We start from the raw sequence: 26,956 nt of genomic DNA, 5'->3' as shown, positions 1-26,956 counted from the left end.
CCTCAAAACCATCCATGTCAGAAGACAAGAGGTGTCTGAGATACTGTCTCAGTCAAGAGGAGTCTAACAAGATGGGACAGCTAAGCGTCGTATGGCCTTTCGATGGGACGCTGGGGCCGAAAGAGGGCATTAATGCAAAAACTGGTGAAATCCAAATAAAGTCTGGAGTTTAGTTACTAGTAACATAAAAATGTGCGTTTCTCAGTTGTGACAAAGGTTCCATGGTACTGTAAGGGTATATAGGAGTTCTCTGTACCTTCTCTGCAGTTTTTCTATAAATGGAAAATAAGTCCAAAATAAAAGTTTACTGAAAAAGAAGAAAAAAAAGACAACAGATGCTTTACCTTCTTTATTCCATTATGCATACCTATTTTTTAGGATCAGAAAATATCTGTTGCAAAGGTACACTATCCAGTCTCTTAAGGCAGGTCTCCGTTCCTAAACGTAGAGGTATAGTCTAAATCCATGTTAAGAAATGGGAAATTCTTAAGACATGACAAGGATGTAAGGAACGCTGACCTACTCTACTCTAGGACAAAACAAAACCAGGGCCCATTTGGGAATCACGTACTGTGGTCTGACATAGATGTCTCTAACATCATGTCACTTTCATTCATTTCTATTTCAAAGGTTTCTTCCAAAGGTCTGGAATCTGGAGTTTTCCTTGAGGTTTCCAGTGGTGCAAGCCCTGTTTCTTCTGTAGTCTGTTTTTCTACTTCAAATTCCCTGAAATCCCACGGAGGTGAAATAATGTTTTTTAGTGTCTTCATTGTATGCACATCAAAGTCATAACATTTTAATTTGTCCTTAATGTCTGCTCCTAAAAAGAAACACCATAATAAGAATCAAATAAGAAATTCCAATATTTCACTGGCATTTACATTATTACATAACACTGCCTCAATCATTTAAGTCAAATGGTACTTTTAAGAGCACAGGTATAGCACAGAAAGAAAAAATTATTTTCCTTCTCTTCTTTTTATTTTTATTACCATGGGAGACAACTGGGGAGACTTCCAGAAATATAGGCAGTTTCAAGCTCCAGCATGGCCAATAGCCACCCCATTCCCAAAGCCCCTTAAATACTAAAAGGACCCTGTGGGCAACTTTTTCTCAGCTGTTACAGACAAGAACTGCTTGTTGGCATTTTGGCATTGGTACAGTCACAAGTCTTATGCATATAAAAACCACAGTGAAGGAAAATATATTTTCTACATATCAAAATCTTTAGAATGACAAAAAAACTTTCAACAGATGTATTAGGTTCAGTTATTTCTGACATTAACAAAATGACAATTTTACACAGTTCAATCTAACAGGTGTTTTGACAGATAATGACATATAAGCCTTCTAAAAATAAAATTAGTACAGTTTGGTGACTATAGTTAATAATACTGTATCACATATTTGAAAGTTGCTAAAAGAGTAGATCTTGAAAGTTTTAGCATAAAGAAAAAAAATCTGTAACTGTATGGTGACATGTTAACTAGACTAATTGTGGTGCTCATTTTGCAATACTGGATCATTATGTTGTACAGCTGAAACTTATATTACATGCTAATTATACCTAAAAAAAAAAATCACAGAGGAGATTTCCAAGTGTAGTGAACAGTACACTTGGAAATCTCTGTAAAATTATTACCTTTGTGAGGACAGGCAAAACGTCTGTCTTAGTACTGTATCTCCAGACCTCACTTAGCTGTATAGCAATTTTGCATTTAAGCTTCACAACTTGACCAAATGAGGAAACTGAGGCTCAGGGCTACTGAATGGCAGAGCTGAGATTTGAACCTAAGGTCTTCAGGATGCCAGAGCTCAAGCTTCTTTTGTCATTTTTTTCAACTTAAAAAAACCGAGTCATAATTTACAAACCATAAAGTGTGCACAGCTGGAAGGACTCTCATATATGTATAAACCCACATCACCACCACCAGAACAAAACAGAACACTTCTGGCTCCTAGAAAACCACCTCATGCTGCTTCTAGTGAATACTTCCCTTTTCCAAGCCAAAGTTAAGCACTGCTCTGACTTTTCTATCATCATTGATTAGTTTTGCTTATTACTAATCTTCATATAAATGAAATCAATCAGTATATATTCTCTTTGTCAAAATTTGTGAGATTCATCTATGTTACAACACAATTCAGTAGTTAGTCCTTTTAATTTTAATTGTGTAGTATTCTATTGTATGAGTATACCATAATTTATTTCTCCATTCTCCTACTGGTAGACATTCTGTTTCCAGTTAGGTGCTATTAAGAATAAAGCTGCGCCCTGGCCGGTTTGGCTCAGCGGTTAGAGCATCCACCTGCGGTCCGGAGAGACCCGGGTTCGGTTCCCGCTAAGGGCACGTACCTCGGTTGCAGTCTGTCCCCGGCCCTGGTTGGTCGTGTGGGTGGCAGCCACTCGATGTGTCCCTTCACATCGATGTTTCTTTCTCTCTCTCCCTTCCTCTCTCTCCCTCACACTCTATCTGTACAAAAAATGGAAAAATATCCTCGGGTGAGGATAAAAAAAAAAAAAAAAAAAAGAATAAAGCTGCTTTGCCCTGGCCAGTTTGGCTCATCAGTTAGAGTGTCGGTTAGAGACCCGGGTTCGGTTCCTGCTAAGGGCACGTACCTCGGTTGCATTTTGTCCGCGGCCCTGGTTGGGTTGTGCGGGAGGCGACCACCCAATGTGTCCCTTTCATGTCGATGTTTCTCTCCCTCCCACCCCCAACTCTATATGAACAAAAAATGGAAAAATGTTCTCAGGTGAGGATAAAAAAAAAAAGAATAAAGCTGCTTTGCCCAGCCAGTGTGGCTCAGTGGTTGAGTGCTGACCCATGCACTAAGAGGTCACTAGTTAGATTCCCGGTCAGGGCACATGTCCAGGTTGTGGGCCAAATCCCCAGTAGGGGGCATGCAGGAGGCAGCCAATCAATGTTCTCTCTCACTGATGTTTCTATCTCTCTTTCTCTTTCCCTTCCTCTCTCTCTAAAATCAATAAAGGAAAAAAAAAGAAGAAATCTGCTATGAACAATCTTGTGTGTGAACTTGGGCTCACTGAGCCCGTTTCTGTTGGGCATATACTTGAGAGTAGAACTGCGACATCATAAGGTCAGCATGGTAGATCACTACCCTACTGGCCCCCAGTGAGTTATACCGCCTGGCACCTTTGCCACCCTTGAATAATCCCCTCCCAGATTGACTCTGCACTTAATCACATGACTGGTTTTGATAAATAGAATGTGATGGAAGTTTTTTTGTGTAACTTCCAGCTTTCAAGAGGTCTTCAACTTCACCTCTTGTCCTTTAGAATGCTGAGACCACCATGCTATGAAGAACCCTGGGATAAAAGACCCATAGAGAGGCCCAGCTATGTATGAAGCCATCTCAGATCACCAGCTGCGCCTAGTGCCTACTGACCATAGATGCATAGCTGAATGAAACCATCAAGAGCCAACGATAAACCCAAAGAACTTTAAGAAATAATGCATCTTTGTTGGAGTGGTTTGTTAAGCAGCAACAGATAAATGATATAATAGGCCTGTTTAACTTTAGTAGATATGCTAAACAGTTTTCCAAACAGGTTTTATCTGTTTATAACCCTACCATAATCAATCACCTACAAAAGTTCCAGTTACTCCGTATCATCACCAGCACTAGGTATTATCAGTATTTCTAATTTTTAGCTATTCTGGCAGGTGTGCAGTGGTCTCATTATGGTTTTTATTTCATTTCCCTAATAAGTAATGATATTAAGCAGCTTCATTTGCTTTGTAACTATATGGGCATTTTCCACTGATTTTTAGAGAGAGTGGAAGGAAGGGGGAAAGGGAGGGGAGGCGAGAGAGAGAGAGAGAAAGAAAAAGAGGAGGAGAGAGAGAGAAACATCAATATAAGAAAGACACACTGATTGGCTGCCTCTGGCATGTGCCTTGACCAGGGCTGGGAATCAACCTGCAACCCAGGTACATGCCCTTGACCAGATATCAAACCTGAGACCCTTCAGTCTGTGGGCCAATGTTCTAACCATTGAGCCACGCCAGCCAGGGCTATTTTGCCTGTTTTTTATTCATTTTTTTATTTAAACTTTTTCTTACTGATTTGTAGGATTTTTGGTATTCTAGCTAAAAGTTCTTTGACAAGTCTATGTATTATAAGTAACTTCTCTCAATGTATCACATGCCTTTCCACTCTCTTTAATATTACAGTTTTTGATGAACAGTTCTTAATTTGGCTGAAGCCTAATATAACATTCTTCCCTCTATGATTTTATGTCCTGTTAAAGAAATCTTTGCCTACTCCAAAGCCCACACCTCAAGATTTAACCTCACTGCACCCTCTTTACCTTACAATGTTTATAAATAAATGAGTGTCTAAGTACACCAATTCCATCCAAACTTATGACTTGCTTGTCATTGAAAAATAATTTAAAGAATTATAGAGCACTGTAATGTGAATGTAAGCCAACTTAATATTCCACTGAAATGTAAATGTGCTATACCTTGCATTACAAAATATTAATGCCAGAGCCCTTTATTTACTAGAAAAATATCTCTAAGATTTTTTCCATTATACAATTAAATGAATTCTTTTTTCCCCCCCTTTACTGATTTTAGAGAGAGAGGAAGTGAGAGGGAAAGAGAGACAGAAACATCGATGAGAGAGAACATCAATTGGCCGCCTCCTGCACGCCCCCCACTGGGGATTGGCCCACAACCTGGGCATGTGCCCTGACCAGTAATCAAACCGGCGACCTCTCGGTGCATGGGTCAACACTCACCCACCGAGACACACCAGCCAGACTAGATCAATTCTTGTATATCACAGTGCACTGTACGTACTCTGTAATAGTATTTTGCATATAGCAAGTATTCAACTTTAAACTGAATGAATACTTAATGAGTCATAAATTCTCACAGCATTGTTCCAACAAAAGTAATGGAGTTTCTTGATATTAACGTAATTAGACTAGTTAGAAAGATAAACTTAGAACCTCACACAAAAACTTGAGAAACCTAAACAGATATATAAGAATTTAAAAATTGGAATACCAATAATAATAATTTTAATCTTACCAATATAAGCTTCAGAATCACCAATGTACATTTCAATGCAATGACCAAGCATTGTAACAGAAAATGTATCATCTCGCCTAAGACCAAGGGCCTGCCAGAAAAGATTTAGCATGGTTATTACAAGAAAATGTACTGCCTTCTCATTTCAAAATATTCCTGCTAAAGTCAATTCAATATACTCCAGGGAATCCAGGGTGGGAGGAGAGGGAGGCTGTTAGTGGGGATACACCTAAAACAAGAATAGCCATGAGTTAATGACTACTGAAGTTGGGTGATGGGTATGTGGAGGGTCATTATCTCTCTGTTTTTTATGTTTTAAATCCCCTCTTCCAAAAAAATTTTAAAAGCTCTATCTCCACATAGAGCCCTCTAAACCTCTGTTAAATCATAGAAGAGAAATAAATTGTACAATATTAAAATATACCTATTTAAAAATCAAACAAACTAGAAAACTTGCTTAGTCCACACTTCTGACTAGCTCAGTATTCTGGTTATTACAGTGGCACCCTTAGGACATCATCTCACCTGAAAATCTCTAACCAACCCTTTAAAATCAGTAATGAGTCTATCACTCATGAATTTATCTTTGAAATACTACATTTTCTCATTCTTTACCCTTCTCCTAATACTGTTACCTTATCAATTCTAAGACCCACATTTTCAAACCCTAACTTGGGATGTCCTCCGACTGGTGGTTTCTCACTGCTGCTGTCAGCTGGCCCCAGCCACGCCTGGTCCCGTGAGAGCGGCCCAGACGTGGCGGGCATGTTAATGGCACACACCAGACCACAAACCTTGTGAGGGAGACAGAAGAGACACGATTTGTAGCTGTTGTCTAAAAGGTTCTGGTGACACTTTCTGGCAGCATAAGCTCTGCATGGTCAGTGTCTTTGGCTAGAAGGAACCTGAGTCAACAGTAGGGTATGCTGGCACCAGGACACTACTTTAGGAAAACAGGCACTGACTGCTGGTACAAAAGTGATTTAGAAGAACCAAACTCTGAAAATGAAGAATTCAATATCTTAACTATTTATTTCACTTATATTTGCTTTTTTTATGTGGGTACTACAGTGATCCCTGATAAAAACCTATATCCTAATACATCCAAATGAGCATGTTTTAAGTACAAAAAAAAAATAAGTGATAGGAAAGAATTATGTTGAAGTTTAAGTGGCAGCGTTGTTTTTTTTGTTTTGTTTTGTTTTTTTGTGGTAATCTTGCTTATTAATGGTGTCTTAGATTTGATGAAATATAGCATAAGGATTAAGGAGAGATTATTTCCTTGTAATGAATGCAGATTGCTTTGTTCATCTATTAAAGTGATCTAAGGAAATTAACTTTAAGTCATAAACAGACTAGTCAAAACAAGACTAGAATTCCCCAAGGGCTCTCATTGTGCAGCATGAATTTCTGTACTCCCTATCTAGACTAGTGCCCAGCTCAGACTGGGCTGACAATATCACTGGACACTACCATGTCTCAAATCACACAAAAGACAAGTTTCACATTTGCTTCTAATTTAATGAATAATGCACATTATTTTTCTCTGCAAAGAAAACAGTGCCCTGGCCGTTTTGGCTCAGCAGTTAGAGCGTCGGCCTGCGGTCCCGAGAGACCCGGGTTCGGTTCCCGCTAAGGGCACGTACCTCGGTTGCAGTTTGTCCCTGGCCCTGGTTGGTCGTGCGGGTGGCAGCCACTCGATGTGTCCCTTCACGTCGATGTTTCTCTCTCTCTCTCTTCCTCTCTCTCCCTCCCTCTCTATCTGAACAAAAAATGTCCTCGGGTGAGGATAAAAAAACAAAACAAAAAAAAAAAAACAGCAAAATACAAGGTAGCCTAAAGAATTTTAAAATGGTAGAGTAACAAGACATTGCCTAGGAAAGAATTTTTTTTTAATGTTTTTGTTGATTTTTTAGAGAGAAGAGATAGAAACATCAATGTGAGAGAGAAACATCTATCGGCTGCTTCCTGCACGCCCCCTATTGGGGATCGAGCCTGCAACCCAGGTATGAACCCTGAGCAGGAATTTAACCTGGACTGCTCAATCCCTTGAGCCATACTGGCCAAGTGAAAACAGCCTTTTTTTTTTAAAAAAAAAAAAAAAAAAGGTAAATGTTAACCAGATTTAAAGATAGGTAGAAACAAAAGACATACTGTATGGAAATAGTCCACAGCATTTTCAAAGTTGCCCATCAGACTATGGATATACCCTATGGCAGAATATGTGGATGCGTTTTGCGGAATTAACACCAGTGCCTGACGGTGATAATCCAATGCCTCAGCATACTTTCTGTGAGAGGAGAGAGAGGGAGTCAGGGAGAGGAGGAGAATGGGAAGAAAGAGAAAAACCAATTAGTGGGCACAGCAAAAGTACTAAATTCCTAAGTCTAAAATGAGAATTTACCTATTAAAAATATAAGAAACACTTTCCTATATCAGAGTAACAGTCTAGAGTAGACTGCTAACTGGTAACGGTACTTCATATCCACTTCTGTGTATCTTAACACCTCCTTGACATGTCTTTTCCTGCCTTGCTCGCTCAGCCAGCTGAGGGTACTCCTGCAAGGGTATCAGCTGCATTCCTTTTGCTGCTCAGCAGAGACTGAATGGAACCAGCACCTGATCCTGGACTCTTGGGCCTGTGCCTTATCACACAGAAAGGCCTCCTTCATGTAAAGTCAAACCTCCTTCGCCAGAGATGGTGAAAAGCAACTCAAGAGTTTTGTTTTAAGGTCCAAAGGAGTTACTTGGAACAACATTTTTCAAAAGTCCTCTGGAATACTTTCCCTGTAAAATCTTTTCTGAAAAAAAGGTTTTGTGCTCAGTAATGTTTGGGAAATGCTGCAGCTCATGATGCATAGTAAAGACCCCGAGAAATCCTGAAACAGAAAAATCTGTTAAATTTTGAGTTACCTACAGTTTACCAAACTCATTTAACCAAAGAATCTATTTTTCAACTGCCATCTGTTTCTCACACCACAAAACTGTTATTAAGAGGAAAACAGTGAGTCAGAATGGATGTTAGACGTGGTTTTAATTAACTCATACAGTCCTAATTCTTCTAAATTAATTATGAACACCAGAATTTTAATCTAAGAAAATAAGTTATTATAATCCTCAATATATTACTAAAAATTATACCAACAGAGATAATAAAAACAACCATTTTGATGCTGAGCAGCCAAGTACAAGAAAGATGGAGGATCTCATAAAACAAAAATATGGAAAAGGCTACACAAAATTAAATATACTTTTAGTTACAAAGAATATTTCTAAAAATGCTCTACTTCACTTACTTAAGTTTTCTGCAGACATGCCCCAAGTTGTTCAACAAAGGTTCCCATTTGTCAACAGTTACCTGAAACACAGTGACATCAAACCCAAGATTTACAGACATCACTTTTCAACTTGACCTGTTTGCACTGCATTATTTCACATATGGATGCGTGCTGAACTCTCTCCTGGTGCTTGCACAGTGCTAAGCAGGAGTATTTGTTGGTTTTTCCACCTTTCTTTACTACCAGTGAGATTTTCTGAGGACATTATTACTACTATTATTATTTTTTAAATATGTTTTTATTGATTTTTAGAGAGAGAGGAAGGAAGAGGGAGAGAAACATCGATGTGAGAAACATGGATCAGCTGCCTCCTGCATGATCCCCGGAGCCTGCAACCTGGGTGTGTGCCCTGACGGAATCAAACCGGTGACCCTTCAGTGCAGAGTGACGCTCAATTAACTGAGCCACATCGGCCAGGGCTATTATTACTTTTTGAAAATATTGATTGATTGATTGATTGATTGATTGATTGACTTTAGAGAGAGGGGAAAGGAGAGAAAAATCAATTTGCTGTCCCACCCACCTATGCATTCACTGATTAATTCTTGTATATGTTCCTACCAGGAATCGAACCCACAACATTGGGGTACTGGGAATATGCTCTAACCAACTAGGCTACCAGGCCAGGGCCCTAAGGACAGTATTTTATTAGCAGAATTTTGTCACAGAGCCCATCTATGTTGAAAAAGTTCAAATTTTACATCTCTGACCCAGAACTTTCATTCTACCTACTAAATATTTCTTAGAAATCTCATGAGCACTTCAAATTTAATGTGACACATGCTAAACTCTTAGCTTCTCTCTCCTGCCATCCCAGATCCCTAACTTCACCTCCCTCTTCCTGTGTGCCCTGCCACTCAGTACATGGCCCCCATGTCATCCCTGACCCCTCCAGGAATCACCAAGGCTTGTTTATCAGCTTCCTTGGTATAACTACAACCGCCCATTAAAAATAGTCTTTTCTGGACCCCAGACAGGTATGACCATGCTGCCCTTCTTAAACCTTTTGTTGTCCCACCCCCTCAGGATAAGGTACAGACTTTACCACCACCGTCAAGGCCCTTAATAGCTCTTGACATTCTCTGTGAACTTGAAATCCAAGCCATATTAAATTAGCTCCAACTCTGCACACACCATTTCCTATACCTAAAATACCCTTTTCCTTATTTTTGCTTGGTTAACATCAATTATCCTTTAGGACTGAAGTGTATGATGTTTATCCAGGCCTTCCTGACCCAGCCCGCATGTCTGGGTTAACTGCCCTTCTATGTGGGTTCCTCTATTTCCTCAATCACAGCCCTTTTGTACACTGTATTATTGGCAATTTACTTACCTCTATTCCCCAATAGAGCTGAGGACAGGAAATATCAAACCAATTCGCTACTATCTCCCAATGCCTAGCTCAGAACTTAGGACATAGTCAATATGCATCAAATAAGTATGAACTAAATGAGCAAGCAGACCTGAGCCATATTCTCTAACTCTCCTAAACCTGGCTCTGGGAGACACAGCCCATGTGAAGGAAAACAAATCCCTTGTGATTCTTAGGTATGACTGCTTTCCTGTGGCTATTTTGATATTTTTTGCAGTTGATAAGTCAATCTTTTTCTCTTTTCACATAACTTCTTAATGGACATTCTGACAGTTTAATAGTATTGTGCTTTTGTACTTGAAATCATTACTTTAAATTTCTGTATGACTCCCAAAGTGCCTTCTGATCACCAAAGAATAGTTTCAATTTTAAGTGTTACTTAAGACAGTGCATCTCAAACTTCTCTATGCATAAGAATCACCCGGAGATCTTGTTAAAAACTGCAGATTTTGACTCATGAGATCTGAAATTCTGCATTTCTAACAAGCTCCCAGGTAATGCTGATACGGTTGGGTTCAGTTTGAGTACCAAAGTCCTAAGGTATTCAATTCTATGAAAACTGTCAAGGTACTAAATAGTAACCACATTAACAAAAACACATGTATTATCCAGACCATCAAGGACTGAGCTGTGGAAGAACCTGTTTATATATGTATATGTGCAGACACACAGAAATATAGTGTTTTTAAGTTCATATGACAAACAAGAAGAGACCAAAATAAACAAAGCTGTGTCTATGGGGACAGGTAAAGTACCACCTGACAGAAGGCCAAGGAAGCTGTGTCTAACTCAGTAAAGAGGAACTACAGCCAAAGATGTGGACTGCGGGTAAGTATACCCAAACAGAGCAGAATGTAACTGGCAAGTGACAATCAGAACAAAATAAAACCAAATAGGTGTGAATAGAAGAATCAGGAACCAGAAGAGTAGCAACATGCAAAACCTTTACCTACAGAAGTTCACAATATCTAAAATTGTTTTATCTTAAAATAATATAGTGTATACATATCCATGCTATATGGAAGGTTAACTCATGAGTGCAAATTCATAGGGTACATCTTTCATACGATAGGACCTAGTAGATTTTTCTAATACTTAATAGTCCAAATATTTGCTAAGTACAATGTAAGGAAAAAACAATGGATCTGAATTTGAATGACACCTAGTCCTATTTCAGGAGGATCAGCTGCTATATTTAACCATTAATCAAGATGAGGCTCTTTTGGGGTGCCAGAGAAGGACATATTATGTTACATGCTACAGTGCCCACCAGTTTCCACTAATCATCACACATTCTTTGTATCAAATACTCATCAAATATATTCTGATTACTCCCACATTTCAAAATGAGAGCCTCTTAAGAAGCAAAGAGCCAACAGCTGCCCTCCTCTCAACTGGAAACAAACTCATTTTGTACCATGTAATAAAACAATTGATTGTCTGACAATTGTTATGATAAATATTAGGTTACTGTTTTCTAGGCAAGACAGATTGTCTATATTATTTTTCTCATTCAATAGTAAACATACTTAGGACTGTATGAGTGTGTGTGTGTGTGTGTGTGTATTTACAGATATTACATAAAATACCTCATTCCCAATTGCTTTTATTTTTTCCAAAGCATCAAGAAACCATTTTTCTGCTGTTTTCCATCTAAAATAAAAGGAAAAATGATTGCAGGTTACTCAAAGTTAGCAAGTATAAACATTTTAAGAAAAAACTGAATCTCTTCCTAGTAATACAAAAATGAATGAGGTAAACCTCTGTAAATAGTAAATTAAAATTTACTATTTGTAATAGTAATTGTACTAGATTATAGATGATTAATTGTAATAGATGACAGATGATAGATGATTACTATCACTGGAGTTCAAGATGTTTGGAGATAGTCAATTCTCATTATTTTCAGTAACTGTATTCTATAAAGTCATTGTAGAATACACTGTATTAGAGCATCTGAACCACTATTCCCAGTGGAAATATAGGGCTTAGGTTCTCATATATATGCTTGTGTTTAATGATTCCCAATTTAACATATACTGCTGATTCATTAACATTGAACTCAAGGCACTGTAACTCATGCCTTAACAGTTTGTCTAACAAATGTATCTTCTCCAACGCACAACACAGCCTTCTTGTGTTTAGGAACACTAGACAGCATTTCAGCACTACACTTGGAAACCATTTAAAAGTGAAATCAACAAAAAGAACAAAAACATGGCACAAAAAAGAATGTTAAAAAAAAAAATACTTGTTTACAGTAGGAGAGTGGAAATCAGAAGGCAGAGCATCATTTGTTTGACCTTAGCCAGGAACAAGTGTATGTCCACATATGTGAAAATGCCTTGATTGACTTTGGGTTAAACATGAGTTGACTGACTGTATATTAAATTATTACCATACATTATTTTAAAAGCTCCAAACTTTCTTTTATAAATACTAGATAATCCAATTTTTAGAATACACACAGACTACAACAAACCACTACAGTAGTACTAATTTACCATTTTAAATTTATGTGTAATTCTGTGCAAAGGGCTATAGATATTTTTCTTTGAGCATGACATTGAAATACTTATTCTATAAATATTCAAGGCTACAGTAATGCCTCAATTGACCAGGAAACTCAGATTTTGGACTAACTGGTAACTAAAAAGAAAACATTTTTGTTTCAAAATTGTAAAAAATCTTTCTCAAATGCATGAATTCCACTCCTAATCAACAAGGAGATAGATGACTGAGGAGTCTCCCGTGCCCTGGGCCATCCTGCAGGGTTCAGTGATCTGAAAGAGTTAGTGACAACTGTCCAATATTAGGATTTTGGAGCTTGTAACAGCCCACATTAAAGCGGACCAAAACTGAGGTTTAGCATTTTTAAAGAAATCCAAAATAGCACTTTCTAGTTCTTTCTTTTTTAACTGTCTACCTCCTTCTCCTAAACAAGTACACTTAAAAACAAGTCTGCTGAAGAGTCACTCTGATCAGTTCAACTCTAGTGATTGAGGTTTATTCTATTTATGAAAAGGAAACAGAAGGGCTTTTGGCCTTTCAGTACTTACTCTCCATTTTGAAATGCAACCACACCAACTTCATGCATAACAAAAGGATCTTCTGGTGCAATGCTTAGAGCTTGGCCAAAGAATCTTTCAGCCAATTTTGAGTTATTGGTCAATCCATATTCTAATCCAATATAGAGCATTGGCAAATGACACCTAAAAATATTGGAAATTTTCATATATTCAACACCAAAAAACTGTAATTCAGTAGAAATTAATTTATTAACTTCAAATCCTGTCTGCAAAATAATTTAAACATAGGCAAAAACAGAGCATTTACTTTTTTGTAAAACTTTGTTTACTAATATTTAAAGAATGTCAAATGGGCTTTTAGACTACAGCTGCTACTTCCGGAACTTTTCAGCAACCTAGCCTTTATTTTTCATTATTCTACAGTAAAACCCCCAAATCCTCTAGAGCAGAAAAGCATGTTTTCCATGCTTTCTGCCTGTTTTCCATGGCCCTAGTCTAGGCTGTCTTCCTTGCTCCCCTTTATGGATTCAGTACAGTGCAGCCTTCATGACTGTGTTTAAGTTACACTTCCATTCATGAAGCTGTTTCTGACTTTCTAACTTAAATAGCTCTCCCTTGTGTGGATTCCATTATATCAATTATCAGTTCCATACCAAAGAGTTCTGAATTATGTCATGAATATTCCATTTTCATATCCTCTGAGACAGTTTTAGGCACAAAGTAAGTACCAGTGATTACATTAAAGCAAACACAACATAATTTTTCTTTGCAGATGGATCTAAGAATGTCAATAAATACTGACTGACTGGTTGGTAAGTGCTCTGGTTCTAATCTTGAATCATGACTCAAGAGTCTAGGTTCTACAGAAAGGACACAAAGAATGCTTTAAATGTTATTACTTCGAGGAAATATTTCTGAAATAGCGGAGTAATTATTGCCAAGAATTATCAAAAACTTTTTCAGAACTTTGGAAGTTAACAAAAGGTTTGCAACAATGTGAGGAGTGTTTTATACAACAATATGAAGTGTTTATTCTAGAAAAACAGCTGAGTCTCAGCAAGAACAACAGATTTTATGATATTTTAACACCAGCCTAGAAAATCAGCTCCACACCAGCCTAGAAAATCAGCAGCCCAGCAGCCAATGCCACAGAGAATTATCTCAAATTGATCATCTGTCAGCAACCTGCAAAAGCCCCATTCATAGCTTGATTTTCTTTGACCTGACTCATAGCTGATAAACTCTCTCTCCAGGGCATTTGTTGAAAACAATCCGTGGTAACTGTTTAATATTAGCCTGAGGCAGCTTAGTTGAGGCAAACAAGAGGCTGACTAAAAACTTAAAAGAAAATCTGGGAATGAGATTTCTATACCAGAACACACAGAGATGTGTGTCTGATTTGCAGCCCATGGCCTGGGACTTGTGATTGGCATCTGAAGTGGGGAGGGGCAGTTTTATAGTACTAAGCCCTTAACCTATGAGGTCTGCACTAACTCTGGGTAGTCAGTATGAGAGTGAATTGACTTGCAGGATCCAGTTGGTGTTTCTGGTTGGAGAATCAGAGAACTGGTTGTTGGTGTTAGAAATTACCCTAGTTGGTATTAACCCAAACCAGATTATTTTAAAATGTTAATTATAGTCCCCAAGATAAACACTAAAAAAAAAATCCCTCAAAAATATAAGAAAAAAACAGGGAATTGAAATGGTACACTGCAAAACATCTAACACAAAAGAAAGCAACAATGAAGGACAAAAAAACAAAACAGACTAAAGATGTCAAAAACGAGAGCAAAATGGCAAAAAAATCCCATCTTCTCAGTAATTATATTATGCATAAATGCATAAAATTCCATTAAAAGACAAGAAATCAGAACAGATAATAAAACCACAATCAACCATATGTTGTTCACAAAAGACAAACTTTATTTTATTTATTTAAAAAAATATATTTATCTTTACTGATCCAAGATTTTGCAAGACATGCTGCTAAACTCAGAAGCTGGTGGAAATACAGCATTTTAGCAGTGTTGCTGCCAACTGGGGTGGGGGGTTGGGGATGGATGCTGGCTGGGGATCTACCCCTCAGGTGGAGCCAATTCCAACCTCATAGGGAACCTCAGTGCCCTAACGCCATGGAAACCAGTCTAGCTCGAGGAGGGGCCCTAGGGATATCTCTGACAGGATTTCCCATTAAAAACCACCACCAGTGCCCTCCCCACCCAAAGCTACTGCCCAGCATCCCCTCTTCCCCCTCAGCCACCACCATGGAGGAAACAGAGTGACCATAAAATGACAAAAGTGACTTCACCCCCATTGGGAAGGAAAAGGGTGGGAAAGGTAGCAAGACGACTGTGGCAAACAAGCTGGCAAACAAGCGTGCCACGACTGCCAGAGGGCTGGGTGTGACCCCACCCCAGAGGTACCCTCTGTTGCAGTGGGGCCACCACTGCTGGGTCATAGAAAAAGGCAGGGCTTCAAGGGCGCTTCCTCCCTTCTGGGGCCGCCCCAGGTTCATGTCAAAAGGGAATGGGGCCCAAGAAGGTTCTATCACCCCAAGAGGCAGTCACATCCACCACCTGCACCCTGATGTGGCGTCAGGGATGTGGGCCCACATACCTCCCCTTCTGGCCTACAGGACTATAAGAGGTCTAGGCTGAGCAGAACTCCAGGGAAGACCAAGACAGGGAGGGAGGACAAGAAAATCTTCTCCAACTTGGTATCGAAACAGAGCAAGTTCAAAGAAACAAAACCTTGATTTGTACAGCTGCTACTCCTGGCCAGCTCACGATAGTGGGCCTTTATCCACTCAAGGTTGGCCCAGTAAAAAGGTGGGCAAAGCTGGGGCATGGCCACCCTCAGGGCAGTGCACGGAATCAGAAAAGCAAGTCTACCAGATACAGGACAGAACAACAGAGCTTAAGCTGTGCAGATCTCTGACACACCCTCTACCCCCACCCTCACCCCAACATGCCTGGGCCCTGACTGCACACCTATAGGATCAGCATTGTTCAGGCTGAGTCCTGGCAGGGGAGACAGTACCCAGGAGGGAAGTCTAAAAGGTGTCCCAGAAGGAACATGTGAGTGTCCTCAGAGGGCCCTCAACTGAGCTCTTTGGGGGAGATGGAGATGAGACCATACACCCCTCATGGCCAAGCTGCAGAGACTGAGCTCTCCTTTCCCTTTCGAGAGAGGAAGGAACCAGTACTGTGGGGCCCAGGGGGAGCCCTGACTCCGATGATCAGCAGGAGTGGGCATCCCCAGGCCCTCAGGCGCTATACTTCTGGATGAAGGAGAGGACATCCTCCTTGGACAGCTTGTCCGGGTCCTGGGGCTTCTGGAAGTCATGTACATGGATGACATCTCCCCATCCCCAGAAGAGCTGGCCACAGTAGCAGATATGAAATGGGGCTATGGCATCTGCAGGGAGCTCACAGGTAGAGATCCCAGTTTTCTTTTTTTTTTGAGATCCAGGTTTTGTTGTTGTAGAACTCCTCTCAAAGCTTTTGCTGAATCCCATAGTCCATGGCTCATTCACTGTCCTGACGATGTAGAGACCAGTGGGCATGAAGTGCTGGTCATCTCGCCCTGGGTAGCTGAGCTTCGGTGTGCCCCTGGAGCCCTTGATGATCTCTATCTCTAACCTGACAAAAATCTTCTCCATTTCCTCCAGCCTGTAACACCTCCTTCACCCTGATGGGATTCATGTCAGGCTGATGAGGCTTGCAAACAACTTTCACAAATATCTCAGCAAGCTGAATTCACTGGTTAAAGTGCTGCTCCCGCACATCACTACCATTCAGTATGAGGGCTTCGAAGATGTGGATCGCACTCACTTCCACTGGGCCTTCCCCTTCCCTTTCAGCTCATGGACAATCTCCACAGAGAGCAGAGTGTCCCAGGGTAGCTCTGTCTTCAGGTCCAGCTTGACCCAGTGGTCTGACTGGTGGCCAAACCATGTGTAGATCTATTACTTCCCCAGGCTGAAGAGGAACTCCTGCTCACTGCCAGACAACATGCATTGGCAGTCGAGCACTGGGCTAACCTTCTCCAAGAGTTTGGAGGTGAGCAGCATGGGTTTATAGCTGAAAATGCCAATCTTAGTGCCCTGGATTAGCTCAAGGAATGTAGATTTGGGGTCTGAGGAAGAAGGAGCAACTTGAGCCTGGTCTGGGATCTCCTGAAGACGAAGGCCCTCTTTCCAGATATCTGCCTGCGGAGGCTCACTCAGGGTCGTGTCTTGAACAAAGGCAAGGATTTTGGCCAGAGCTTTGATCTGCAGACTACAATGGCACTGACTGGACTATATCACATAGTCTGTAAATTCATGGTCTCCCTTGATCACCTCCAATGGAACCACAGGTTGACATCAGAATCAGTATTCTGCAGCTAGCTGAGTATAATATTGACTGAGAAGAGGTAATCCCACACATCAGCTATGCCCGCCTTCAGGCCCTTGCACTCCACATACCTCTCTGAGTTGTCAGGAGGGCTGGTAATTGGCTTAAAGAGACATACTCGTTCAAAGTAGCAGTATTGCCGGTAGATGAGCCCCATGCTGAATGGTGTGAATAGGTCAAAGTTTTACAGATTAAGTGGCCTCCTCTCCAGACAACAGACAGTGCCATGAGGAACTGACAGAGCAACAGCTGCTTGCTGAGGATCTCTTGCGGGTTCTTCTGTCCCTCCATGGAGAAACCCCCATCGGCCATCACAAAGTGGACACCCTTGCAATCTGTTATCCAGGACCAAATTCCGAAAAGCAGTGATGTTCTCTGAGTGGGTGATGTCTCCATCTCCATTAATCCCACCCTTGCCATAGTAAGGTTCAAAGAATTCGCTGGAGGCTGAGTAGGAGTCCTCCAGCTTAAACGTCCGGGTCCTTCAAAGTCATTCCAAAGCCCTTCGTGTGCCACTTCTTCCTCCACAGCACATACTCTGAAAAGCCACCTGGGCCTGCACAGACGTCAGCAAAGTACAGAAGCTCAACTTCCTGGTCCTTCACCAGAGGTTTCCCATAAGAGTCCCACGGATTTGTTAAAATGCAATCAAATACAAAATCCATATTAGCCATCTTCGTTGCCACCTTGTTTAGGAAGACTCCTCTTATCATCTTGCAGGGATTGGCCCAGTTCTGAGCTCACCACATTTCCTCCTCATCCAGGATATCAAACACACTCTTACGCTGCAGCACACTGTGAAGAGGTCTTCCCCACAAAACTCTGCTTCATTTTCAATAATCTTTCTCTTTCCCACAACCATTCAATCACTCATTTCCTGAGTGTCAGGAATTTCAGTGGTACATTCTGGGAACCATGACACCTGCTCACAAGTACTGGGCTCTGGCTCATCTCGTTAATCTACATTCAACTCCTGGTCAAAGACTTGCAATGTCAGACCCAAGCCTCTTCGACCTTTCTGATTAGAGGCCTCAACGATGTCCTTTCAACCCTGGGTGTATTTACCAAATCCTTCACCTTCCCTGAAGCCCATCTTGGCCATAAGCTTCTGGGAGACACTTTTACACAGGGAATTGCGAGAACAAGTTCCCTCCACAAGAAAGTCTGCTTTGAATGCACCATCAAAAGAGCCAGAGCTGTGTTGCTTTCCCTCGGTCTCACTTTTAGACCCACCGACGCTTATAGTGGATACTTTTGCTACATGAGTGACTGAGGAGGGAGGTTCATCACAGAACATGAAGCTGAGGTTCAGGGCAAGGTCTGCAACTTTTCTCTTCTGTTTCTTGATAGAGTCAGTGCATCCTGGATCATTTCTCTTCTTCACTGTTAACAGAGGGGAGAGGGCAAGCTGCCATGGAGCGGTGGGGTTAGGCCACCACTGCCACCACAAATGCTACCAGGCCTGGCCCTCCTGCTGCCAAGAAACAAACTTTAGATTCAAAGACACAAATAAGTTGAAAGAAAAGAGATGGAAAAAGATACACCATGCAAACAGAGCTGATGTGACCATACTAATATCAAAGTAGACTTGAGATAAAATTTATTACTAGAGATAATGCATGATCCAATATACATGTAGCAAAAACTGCCAGAATTAGAGGGGAAAATAGACAATTCAAAAATAACAGTTGGAGACTTCAGTACCCCACTTGCAATGATGGATAAAATAACAAGGCATACAATCAACATGGAAATCGAAGATGTAAATAAGACCACAAACCAATTAGATCTAAGGGATAGCCATAGAACACTGCACTTAACTAGAGCAGAACTCCTAAGTGCACCTGACAGTCTCTAAGATAGTCATGTTGGGTCATGAAACAAGCCTCAATAAATATAAAAGAACTGAAATCACAGAAAGTATTTTCTCCACCACAATGGAATTAAATTAGAATTCTAACAAAAGAAAATTTGAAAAATTCACAAATATGTGGCAATTAAACAGCACACTATTAAATAATCAATGCTCAAAAAATAAATCATAAAAGACATTTAAGAATATTTACACAATTTCATTTACCCAAACACAGGGCAAATTAAGAGAATGCAAAGCTGTTCTAATAGGGAAATAAAACTGAGAGGAAAGTAATGCTTATCTTGATAAGCTGATTTGTAAATTTAATTAGATAAAGTTTATCTAGATTGGAGAACATTAAAAGTATTAATCATGTCATTAATTATCACTGGTTTTTATTTTTAGGTAGCAACTAATAACATAATAACTATTCTGGGTTTGCGAGAACCCAGAATAGAAAAATAAATAAATAAATAGCAGACCCTAGGAAGTTGATAAGAAACAATTCACAGTAAATTACTGAGATTTTTTTCCCTGAGAATTTAACAGATTAGGGGTATATGCAGATACCAGAGCCAAGTTTCAGCAAAGCACTGGAAAAAGTCTCATACATCTTGGTGGACAGGATGGAGAAACCTGGACCATTTAGGGGGATCTAACTAACGAAATAATTTTAATCTGCAGAATTATTTCTAGTTATAAATTAATGTTATGAACTGAATATATGTATCTGTCTAAAATTAATATGTTAAGACCAAACCCCCTACTATGTTGATTAAATAAGATCATAAGATCAGAATGCTGGGACCTTTATAAAAGGAAGAAACACCAAAGCTCTCTCTCCACATGTGAAGACATAGTGAGAAGGCAGCCATCTAAGTCAGAAAGAGCACTATTTACAATAGCTAAGATCTGGAAACAGCCCAAGTGTCCATCAGTAGACGAATGGATAAAAAAGCAGTGGTACATATACACAATGGAGTACTATGCAGCGGTAAGAAAGAAAGATCTCTTATTCTTTGAGACGACATGGAGGGACCTGGAAAGTATTATCCTAAGTGAAAGAAGCCAAGCAGAAAAAGACAAATACCACATGATCTCACTTATATACGGAATATAATGAACATAACAGTCTGAGGAATACAGTAGACCCAGAAACATGGAAGTAGGGCACAGACTGACATCCCTCGGAAGAGGGGGTGGGAAGAGATAAACCACAGAACTTATATGCATGTATGCATGACCAATGGACTTGGACAACTAAGCCGGGGACGGGGCGGGGCGGGGATGGGGAGGGGGGTGCCAACGGGGTAAAAAAGGTAAAATATCTGTAACAAAAAAATAAATAAATAATTTAAAAAAAATAAAAAATAAAAGTCAGAAAGAGAGCTGTTATCAGCACCTTTCCAGCTCTAGAACCGTGAGAAACTAAATTTCTGTTGTTTAAGTCACCCAGTCTGTGATATTTTGTTATGGCCCCCTAGCAAACTAATACAGCTAGGGAGCTATGTCCTTTACAGTATTTTCATGGACAACTAGTTAGATTTAAAAGTCATTTATCAAATTTAATGTAATTAAAAAAAAACAAAAAACTGGGGATCATAAATAATTTTGATGCAGAACTGGGTGCCAAAATGAGTCTGATAGTCTGAAAAGCTAAATCAAACCTAAGATGAAATTCAAAACAGTTAAATATGTGATTCTACTCAGGAATACAAATTAAAGTAGCTAGCTTTCCACATGTCAGTGTTCTAAGAATTATGTCGATTACTCCTCACTCTAAGCCTAAGAGTAAGTATTGTTATTATTCCTGTTTTTCAAAAGGGTACATAATTTGCCAAGATCACCAAGCAGTCTGACTCTAGACCAGCCCTCTGAACTATCGACTCCCACCACCTCTTCAGAGATGGAGGCAGCGGGCAGCAGAGGCAGTAGACATGAAAGAATATTGCAAGGTGTGACTAATGTTGAGTCCAAAAGTCAGGAATAATAGCAATACTCTACTCCCCAAAGTACAAACTCTTAGGGTACACTTTTATTAACTTATATATTACATTATTGATGCTAATCTCATATAAAGTTTTATGTAACTTCACAACTATTAACAAAAGAAGTTCTAAAGGTAAAATATATTTACTATTGATTTCAATCTAGAACACTGGCAAATATAGTCCTGAACTACCATCAAGCCACATCAAATACCTTTTGGACATAAACAGCATATAAATAATTGCTTATGAATACTTTCATCCTCTCACGGGAATCTGAAAGACAGCTTCCTTCCTCATTTGTTGCCTTAGCCTAATTTCCTAGTTCCCTTTTGTATTGGTTAAGATAAACTGCTAGGGAAAAATCACTACACCAACTTCTTCCTCCCTCAATTTCCACAGTTATTTTATAATCATAAGTCAGTAATACGTTTCAAGGAAGGTATTTTTCTTAGTTTACCAACCAAATGACAGTGATAGTAATAATTGAAATTTCATTTCATTAGCAAAAAACAAAATCCTTCCGTGGAGTATAATCAATTTGCTCTGCCATACCCTTTCATCAGCTGTGCTGCTGTGAAGTAAGCAGCCATTGCTTGGTCGTGTTCACTCTCAACTGCAAACGAATGTCCATACGCTATCCATGCAGGCCCATAGGTCTTCTCAAGTGTCGTAGCTTTACTAAAATAAGACATTTCATACAATTAACATAATATTTATTCTTAAGTTGTTAACTTTATGTAAGCTGATGGTTTTAAGGACATTTAAATTAAATAAAAGAGCTGTCAATATATTAAACACTAATGTAACATTTGCGTTAATTCATTTGAAATAAAAGAATATTTACTAGTACAAGCAAAATTTTAAGAAATTTTAGCAGAGGACCACACTTTTTAGGTACTATATAGTTGAACCCATCAGCATTCTGTATAGAATTTATAAATATTACTTAACCCAGGGGCTTCACTTCATAACTTAGTAGGTATATTGTGGTAGCAGCAATCATTGAGGGTCTGTTTTATGACAGGCACCATGTTAGATGCCTTATATGCATTATCTAATCCTAATAACTTGCAAGAAAATTATCTCGGAAAGATTGACATCCTGCAGAAGGTGGTAGGAGCTTCACCCTGCTTCCATAAACTGGACTATATAGTCTTAAATAGTCAGTCTTCAATCAGTGGCTCACCAGTGACCCGCAACAGAAAATAAAGCAAACATCACAAAACAAGGAAAATATAAAGGGTGAGATTCACACTTCCTAGCACTTTATTTTCTAAGTTTTCATTTAGAAAACATTTCATTTCACCCAGATGTTCCTGTTTCATGCACAGTCCGTCGCTGAATAAGCATACTAACTCAAAGAAGCATAGCTCTAGGAACAATTACACATCATCCTCCTTCTCCAGGAATGAGCACAAGCAAAGGTTCCTAAATTGATTTACACAACTAATCAGAGAGCTCTCCCTATTTTCTTCCTGGTGCAGGACCCTTTCGTATCATCTTATCAATTTTCCTAACAATTCTGAGATACAAGTATTGTATCATTACCATTTTTAGAAAAAGTTAAATAGAGAAATTAACTTCTCCAAGGGATGGATTATGGCTAGTAAGTGACAGAACTTGAATTAGAATTCAAGTTGGTGTCCAAAGTTCACACGTTTTCCCTTAGATCCATTTTCTATTTTGTCACGTGGAGGAAATAACAACTACATTATATTTTAAATCTTTAGTAATTAATTCTTCACATACACTTTCCTATACTTGAATAACTGAATAATACTGATTAAGTAGTTTGATTGGGCTGCATGGAGTTCCTTAAACTAAAACCACAGTAGGTCCTTATATAAGTCATTTCATTATGCCAAGAATTCTGTTTTATAGTAACATCTAGTGACTCTAATCTCATGTAAAGTTTTAGGTATTTCACAACTATTAACAAAAGAAGTCCTAAAAGTAAATGGTTAATAGTATCTCTGTAAATAAAAAACAGAACCTTTCAAACTACTTTATATTGTTCTCTATTATTTCACATGCATAAATAAAAACTTAAGTATGTAAGTTCCTTGAGAACAAGGTCTACACCATTGATTACTTTTATCTCCCTCATGACATCTCATAAGAGCAAGGTACCTAACTAATGCAACTGAACTGAATCTGTCAAAGAAAACATTTGTTCTTTTCCACTGCTTTTAAAATACTTACTATTTATTGCATTAAAGCAGATGAGTACATCTCTTCCTACAGGTTCACTAGAGAGTAGGAAGACAATAAATTCATACCTGAGATATCTTCTGGCATGTTCATTCTTATGACCAACCATGAGATAATAGCATCCCACTGCAAACCAAGACACCTACAAAGTTCAAAATTTACCATGACCAAAGATCTGAACTTTGAATTAAAAATATTTTACAAATTAGGCCAGAAGGTGGACTGAGTGTTTCATCCCATACTCTAGTTCAAGTTAGAAGAGAACCAAATCTCTGAAGCTCTCACTCAAAATGCCTTTAATCAGTTCCCTACAGCACTGAACACAAGACGAGCCTCCTGAACACTTCCTATGTCAAATCCAGCCTGAGTCCTGGCCTCCCACCTGCACTGAGTCTTCCCTGGCTCAACCCTGCTTCTACCAGGTTCCACATCACTAGCTGATATCTCTTGAACTAGTTTTGCCTTTTTATAAATTATTTTCACACTGGTCTAGGGTGCAGATTCTTGCCTGACACTTAGACCCTGATTCCTGATTTTTGTCCTTAAGGACACAGTTCCTGATTCCATTTTCAATCTCTAGGTCTTAGTTCTGATCCATGGCAGTTTGGAAGACAGTGATTCAATCAGCACATAATCCAGTAAAGTACCTTATATATGCAACGTGAGAAAGCTACCAAGCAATTATTAGCATTACTTATGAGAGGTGGGAGTATGAATTAGACTTTCAACATTTTATTTTTCTGTATGTTCAGTGTTTTCCATAATAAGCATATATAATTTCTATAGTAAGAAAAAAAGATTTTTGTTTTAAGTTATGTTTCAATACACTAAAAAAAATACTTTCATCGACTGAGAAAGTTAATGCTGCTTTTAATTATCATAAGCACTAGGAGATTCTGCTCCCACACCTCAAAATAAAAAATGTTTGGTTAAAATTAAATAAAGCTGTCTACATACTAGTTAAGCATTTTCCTTAAGTTCAAGTAAGAAAAAGAAAATGGGTTATATTTACTTACAGGGTTGCTAGGATATAAATCCACCAGTTTATGAGAAAGATAAAAAAGTTCTACATTAGGAAAAAAGAATAAAGAATAAAATTATTCATGTCAAATAAATTTCAAGATATGAATTTCCTTAGTTACAATTCTTCACAATCACATAAATTTTGTTCTCACAGCAATGATTTCATCCTTTACTTTCTTTTAGATACAAAATTCATTTACCCAGTGAAATACAGAAACTCCAGAGGGCAGATATTATGGCTGTTTCAAATACTTGCCCTCCTCAATTCCTTACCCAGTGCAAAACCTGTAAGTAGCACTGAGCACTTGCGGAGTGACTGTCAAATTAGATGAATGATACACAATAAAGCACTTCATGGTCTTAAGAGATTATTTCAGAGCACCTCACATATCTTAAAAACTCATGTCTCTTATTCCAGGGGCCTATCATGGACCATCGTAACCACCCACAACCAATTTGGTTGACCCCACTCTCAAGTTTATTAAATCAGCCCCATGAAGTAACACGTGAGTCCCAGGCACGTCATGACGTTTCCTACACTCAGGCTTGAATTCATTCTATCAGGACAGCTAGAGAGTCTGCATCTCCAACAAGCTGCCAGGAGACTGCTGCTACCGGCCACAGACCACTCTGAGCAGCAGGGATTTGGAGTTAGAGTGGCTGGCTTTTTTCCCTTTTGACAGAACTCATTATTCACCTAAAAGATTTAAGGGCAAACACAGTCCAAACACAACTATTTCTAAAATGCTAAAATATAGAAACCATGAGCAAAAATAAATCTGCCCCCTTCGAAGTTCTAAAAAGTTACTGACTCTTATCATATCAGTTTAAGAATTTTATAAGAAAAAAGGCAAAACTGCCACCCAACACTTAAACCACAAATTACATTTGATACACGGAAGCAGGAAGCAGGAAGCAGGGATAAAGACATAGTGTGTTTTGTTGAGATAACAGAAGAGCCCATTGGTCACTTTGATAAGTATTTCTTTTCCCCGTTATTTTTACTACAAAACTCCAGTATGTAAATCTCAATTATCTAGGACTTCTGAGACAAAATTTCAAGAGTTGACAGAAAAATTCTTACCATTTGCTTTATTCAGTTCCACGAGTGTCCCTATATGTACAGGTAAGCAATTTGCATGGAAAGGATCTTTTTCCATTACCCTGAAAGTGAAAGCAACACATTACTACCCCAGAAACAGCACGCATTATGATTAGCTATACTTAAGTAGTCATTACAGCATTATGTACAATAGTGTGGGCTATAATAATTTTTTTTTTATTTTCTTAACACCATTATCTGCAGGTTGGTTCAGTTAAGGCAATACTTGGGTTATAAGTAAAAAGAGAAATTCTGGTTTATTTGGAAGAAATAAAAATAAGCATCACATACATTTACTTTAAATTATAAGAACTGTAACATAAAATAAGTAGTCCAATTTAGAAGGATCAAAAACAATATGAGCCCTGGCCGGTTTGGTTCAGCGGTTAGAGCGTCGGCCTTCGGTCCTGAGAGACCCGGGTTCGGTTCCCGCTAAGGGCGCGTACCTCAGTTGCAGTTTGTCCCCGGCCCTGGTCGGTTGTGCGGGTGGCAGCCACTCAATGTGTTCCTTTCACATCGATGTTTCTCTCTCTCTCTCTGTTCCTCTCGCTCCCTCCCACTCTACCTGAACAAAAAATGGAAAAATGTCCTCGGGTGAGGATAAAAAAAAAAACCAACAATATGAAATATAAAATAAATCACAAGTATTTGTCAATTAAAATTTTTGTGAATTCAAAGATTTAAGCAACCCTAAAGGTCCATTAAAAATAGTACATGTGATTTAGCTAAAGGACAAATTTGAGCTATGTACACTGGAACATTGGTGTAAGATGGCTTGGCTAGTCAGGGAGCCTGACAAAGCACCAGTATCTACAGAATTTTATTAGTCTCAAACAAAGAAGGGATTTTATAAAACTATGTGCCAAAATGGTATTTCTAAACTTGCAGATTATCAAAGACTGAAATGATATATACTCCCCAGTTAATGGAATAACCCTACATATGTTTGTAACCTATGTCAATAAACGCTCTTTTATTTATTTATCTATCTATTTATTTATTTAAATCCTTAACAAGGACATTTTTGCATTCATCTTCAGATAGAGCGGGAGGGAGTGAGGGAGGAAGGGAGAGAGAGAAACAGCAATGTGAGAGAGACATATCAAGTGGTCACCACCCACACGACCACAACCAGGGCTGGGGACAAACTGCAACCGAGGCACATGCCCTTAGCGGAAACCAAAGCCGGTTCTCTCCGACCCACAAGCCAACGCTCCAACCGCTGAGCCAAACTGGCCAGGGCAATAAATGCTCTTTTAAAAGAGCACCCTCTTTGGTACTCTGCAAAGTAGTGAAGGTAACTTAATTATCATCAATTAGTTCAAGATTACTCAAAAAGCATGTTGTATGCATTTCTTAGGTGAAATGGACTGAACTCTATATTCCTACACAAAAATGAGCAGATATACTTACACAGAAGTAAGCTTGTAGCACATTTTAAAATCACAGTTATAATAATGTCTTTCAGCTAAAGATACTACCACATCCAAGTTCTCTTGCAAACCATCTACAGACTCAGGGATGACAGTTTCACTGGGTTTATTATACTGAAACAGAGGAAAGTAAACATAAACT

The 26,956-nt window shown here is 39.1% G+C and overlaps 1 protein-coding gene and 1 pseudogene across 2 annotated transcripts in view; both read right to left on the bottom strand.

Annotated features, from left to right (window-relative positions):
- Positions 1-334: 334 nt before the first annotated feature.
- CDC16 (cell division cycle 16) overlaps positions 335-26,956 on the bottom strand; it is a 35,089-nt gene continuing 8,467 nt past the window's right edge. For both annotated transcript variants that reach the window (XM_036250343.1, XM_036250344.1), the window contains 11 exons: positions 26,795-26,928; positions 25,364-25,443; positions 24,273-24,322; positions 23,325-23,398; positions 21,598-21,723; positions 12,833-12,985; positions 11,363-11,426; positions 8,360-8,421; positions 7,218-7,353; positions 5,064-5,154; positions 335-820 (listed from right to left, as the gene is read on the bottom strand). In XM_036250343.1, coding sequence (XP_036106236.1) covers positions 564-820; positions 5,064-5,154; positions 7,218-7,353; positions 8,360-8,421; positions 11,363-11,426; positions 12,833-12,985; positions 21,598-21,723; positions 23,325-23,398; positions 24,273-24,322; positions 25,364-25,443; positions 26,795-26,928 — 1,227 coding nt within the window. In that variant the 3' untranslated portion in view covers positions 335-563. The remainder of the gene's footprint in view (positions 821-5,063; positions 5,155-7,217; positions 7,354-8,359; positions 8,422-11,362; positions 11,427-12,832; positions 12,986-21,597; positions 21,724-23,324; positions 23,399-24,272; positions 24,323-25,363; positions 25,444-26,794; positions 26,929-26,956) is intronic.
- Positions 16,068-19,667, bottom strand: LOC118622966 (annotated as a pseudogene).

The sequence above is a fragment of the Molossus molossus genome, unplaced genomic scaffold (genome assembly GCF_014108415.1).
Source record: "Molossus molossus isolate mMolMol1 unplaced genomic scaffold, mMolMol1.p scaffold_m16_p_9, whole genome shotgun sequence".
Lineage (NCBI taxonomy): Eukaryota > Metazoa > Chordata > Mammalia > Chiroptera > Molossidae > Molossus > Molossus molossus.
The sequence above is the reverse complement of the archived record's forward strand: the minus strand, read 5'-3'. Positions and strand labels throughout refer to the sequence as shown.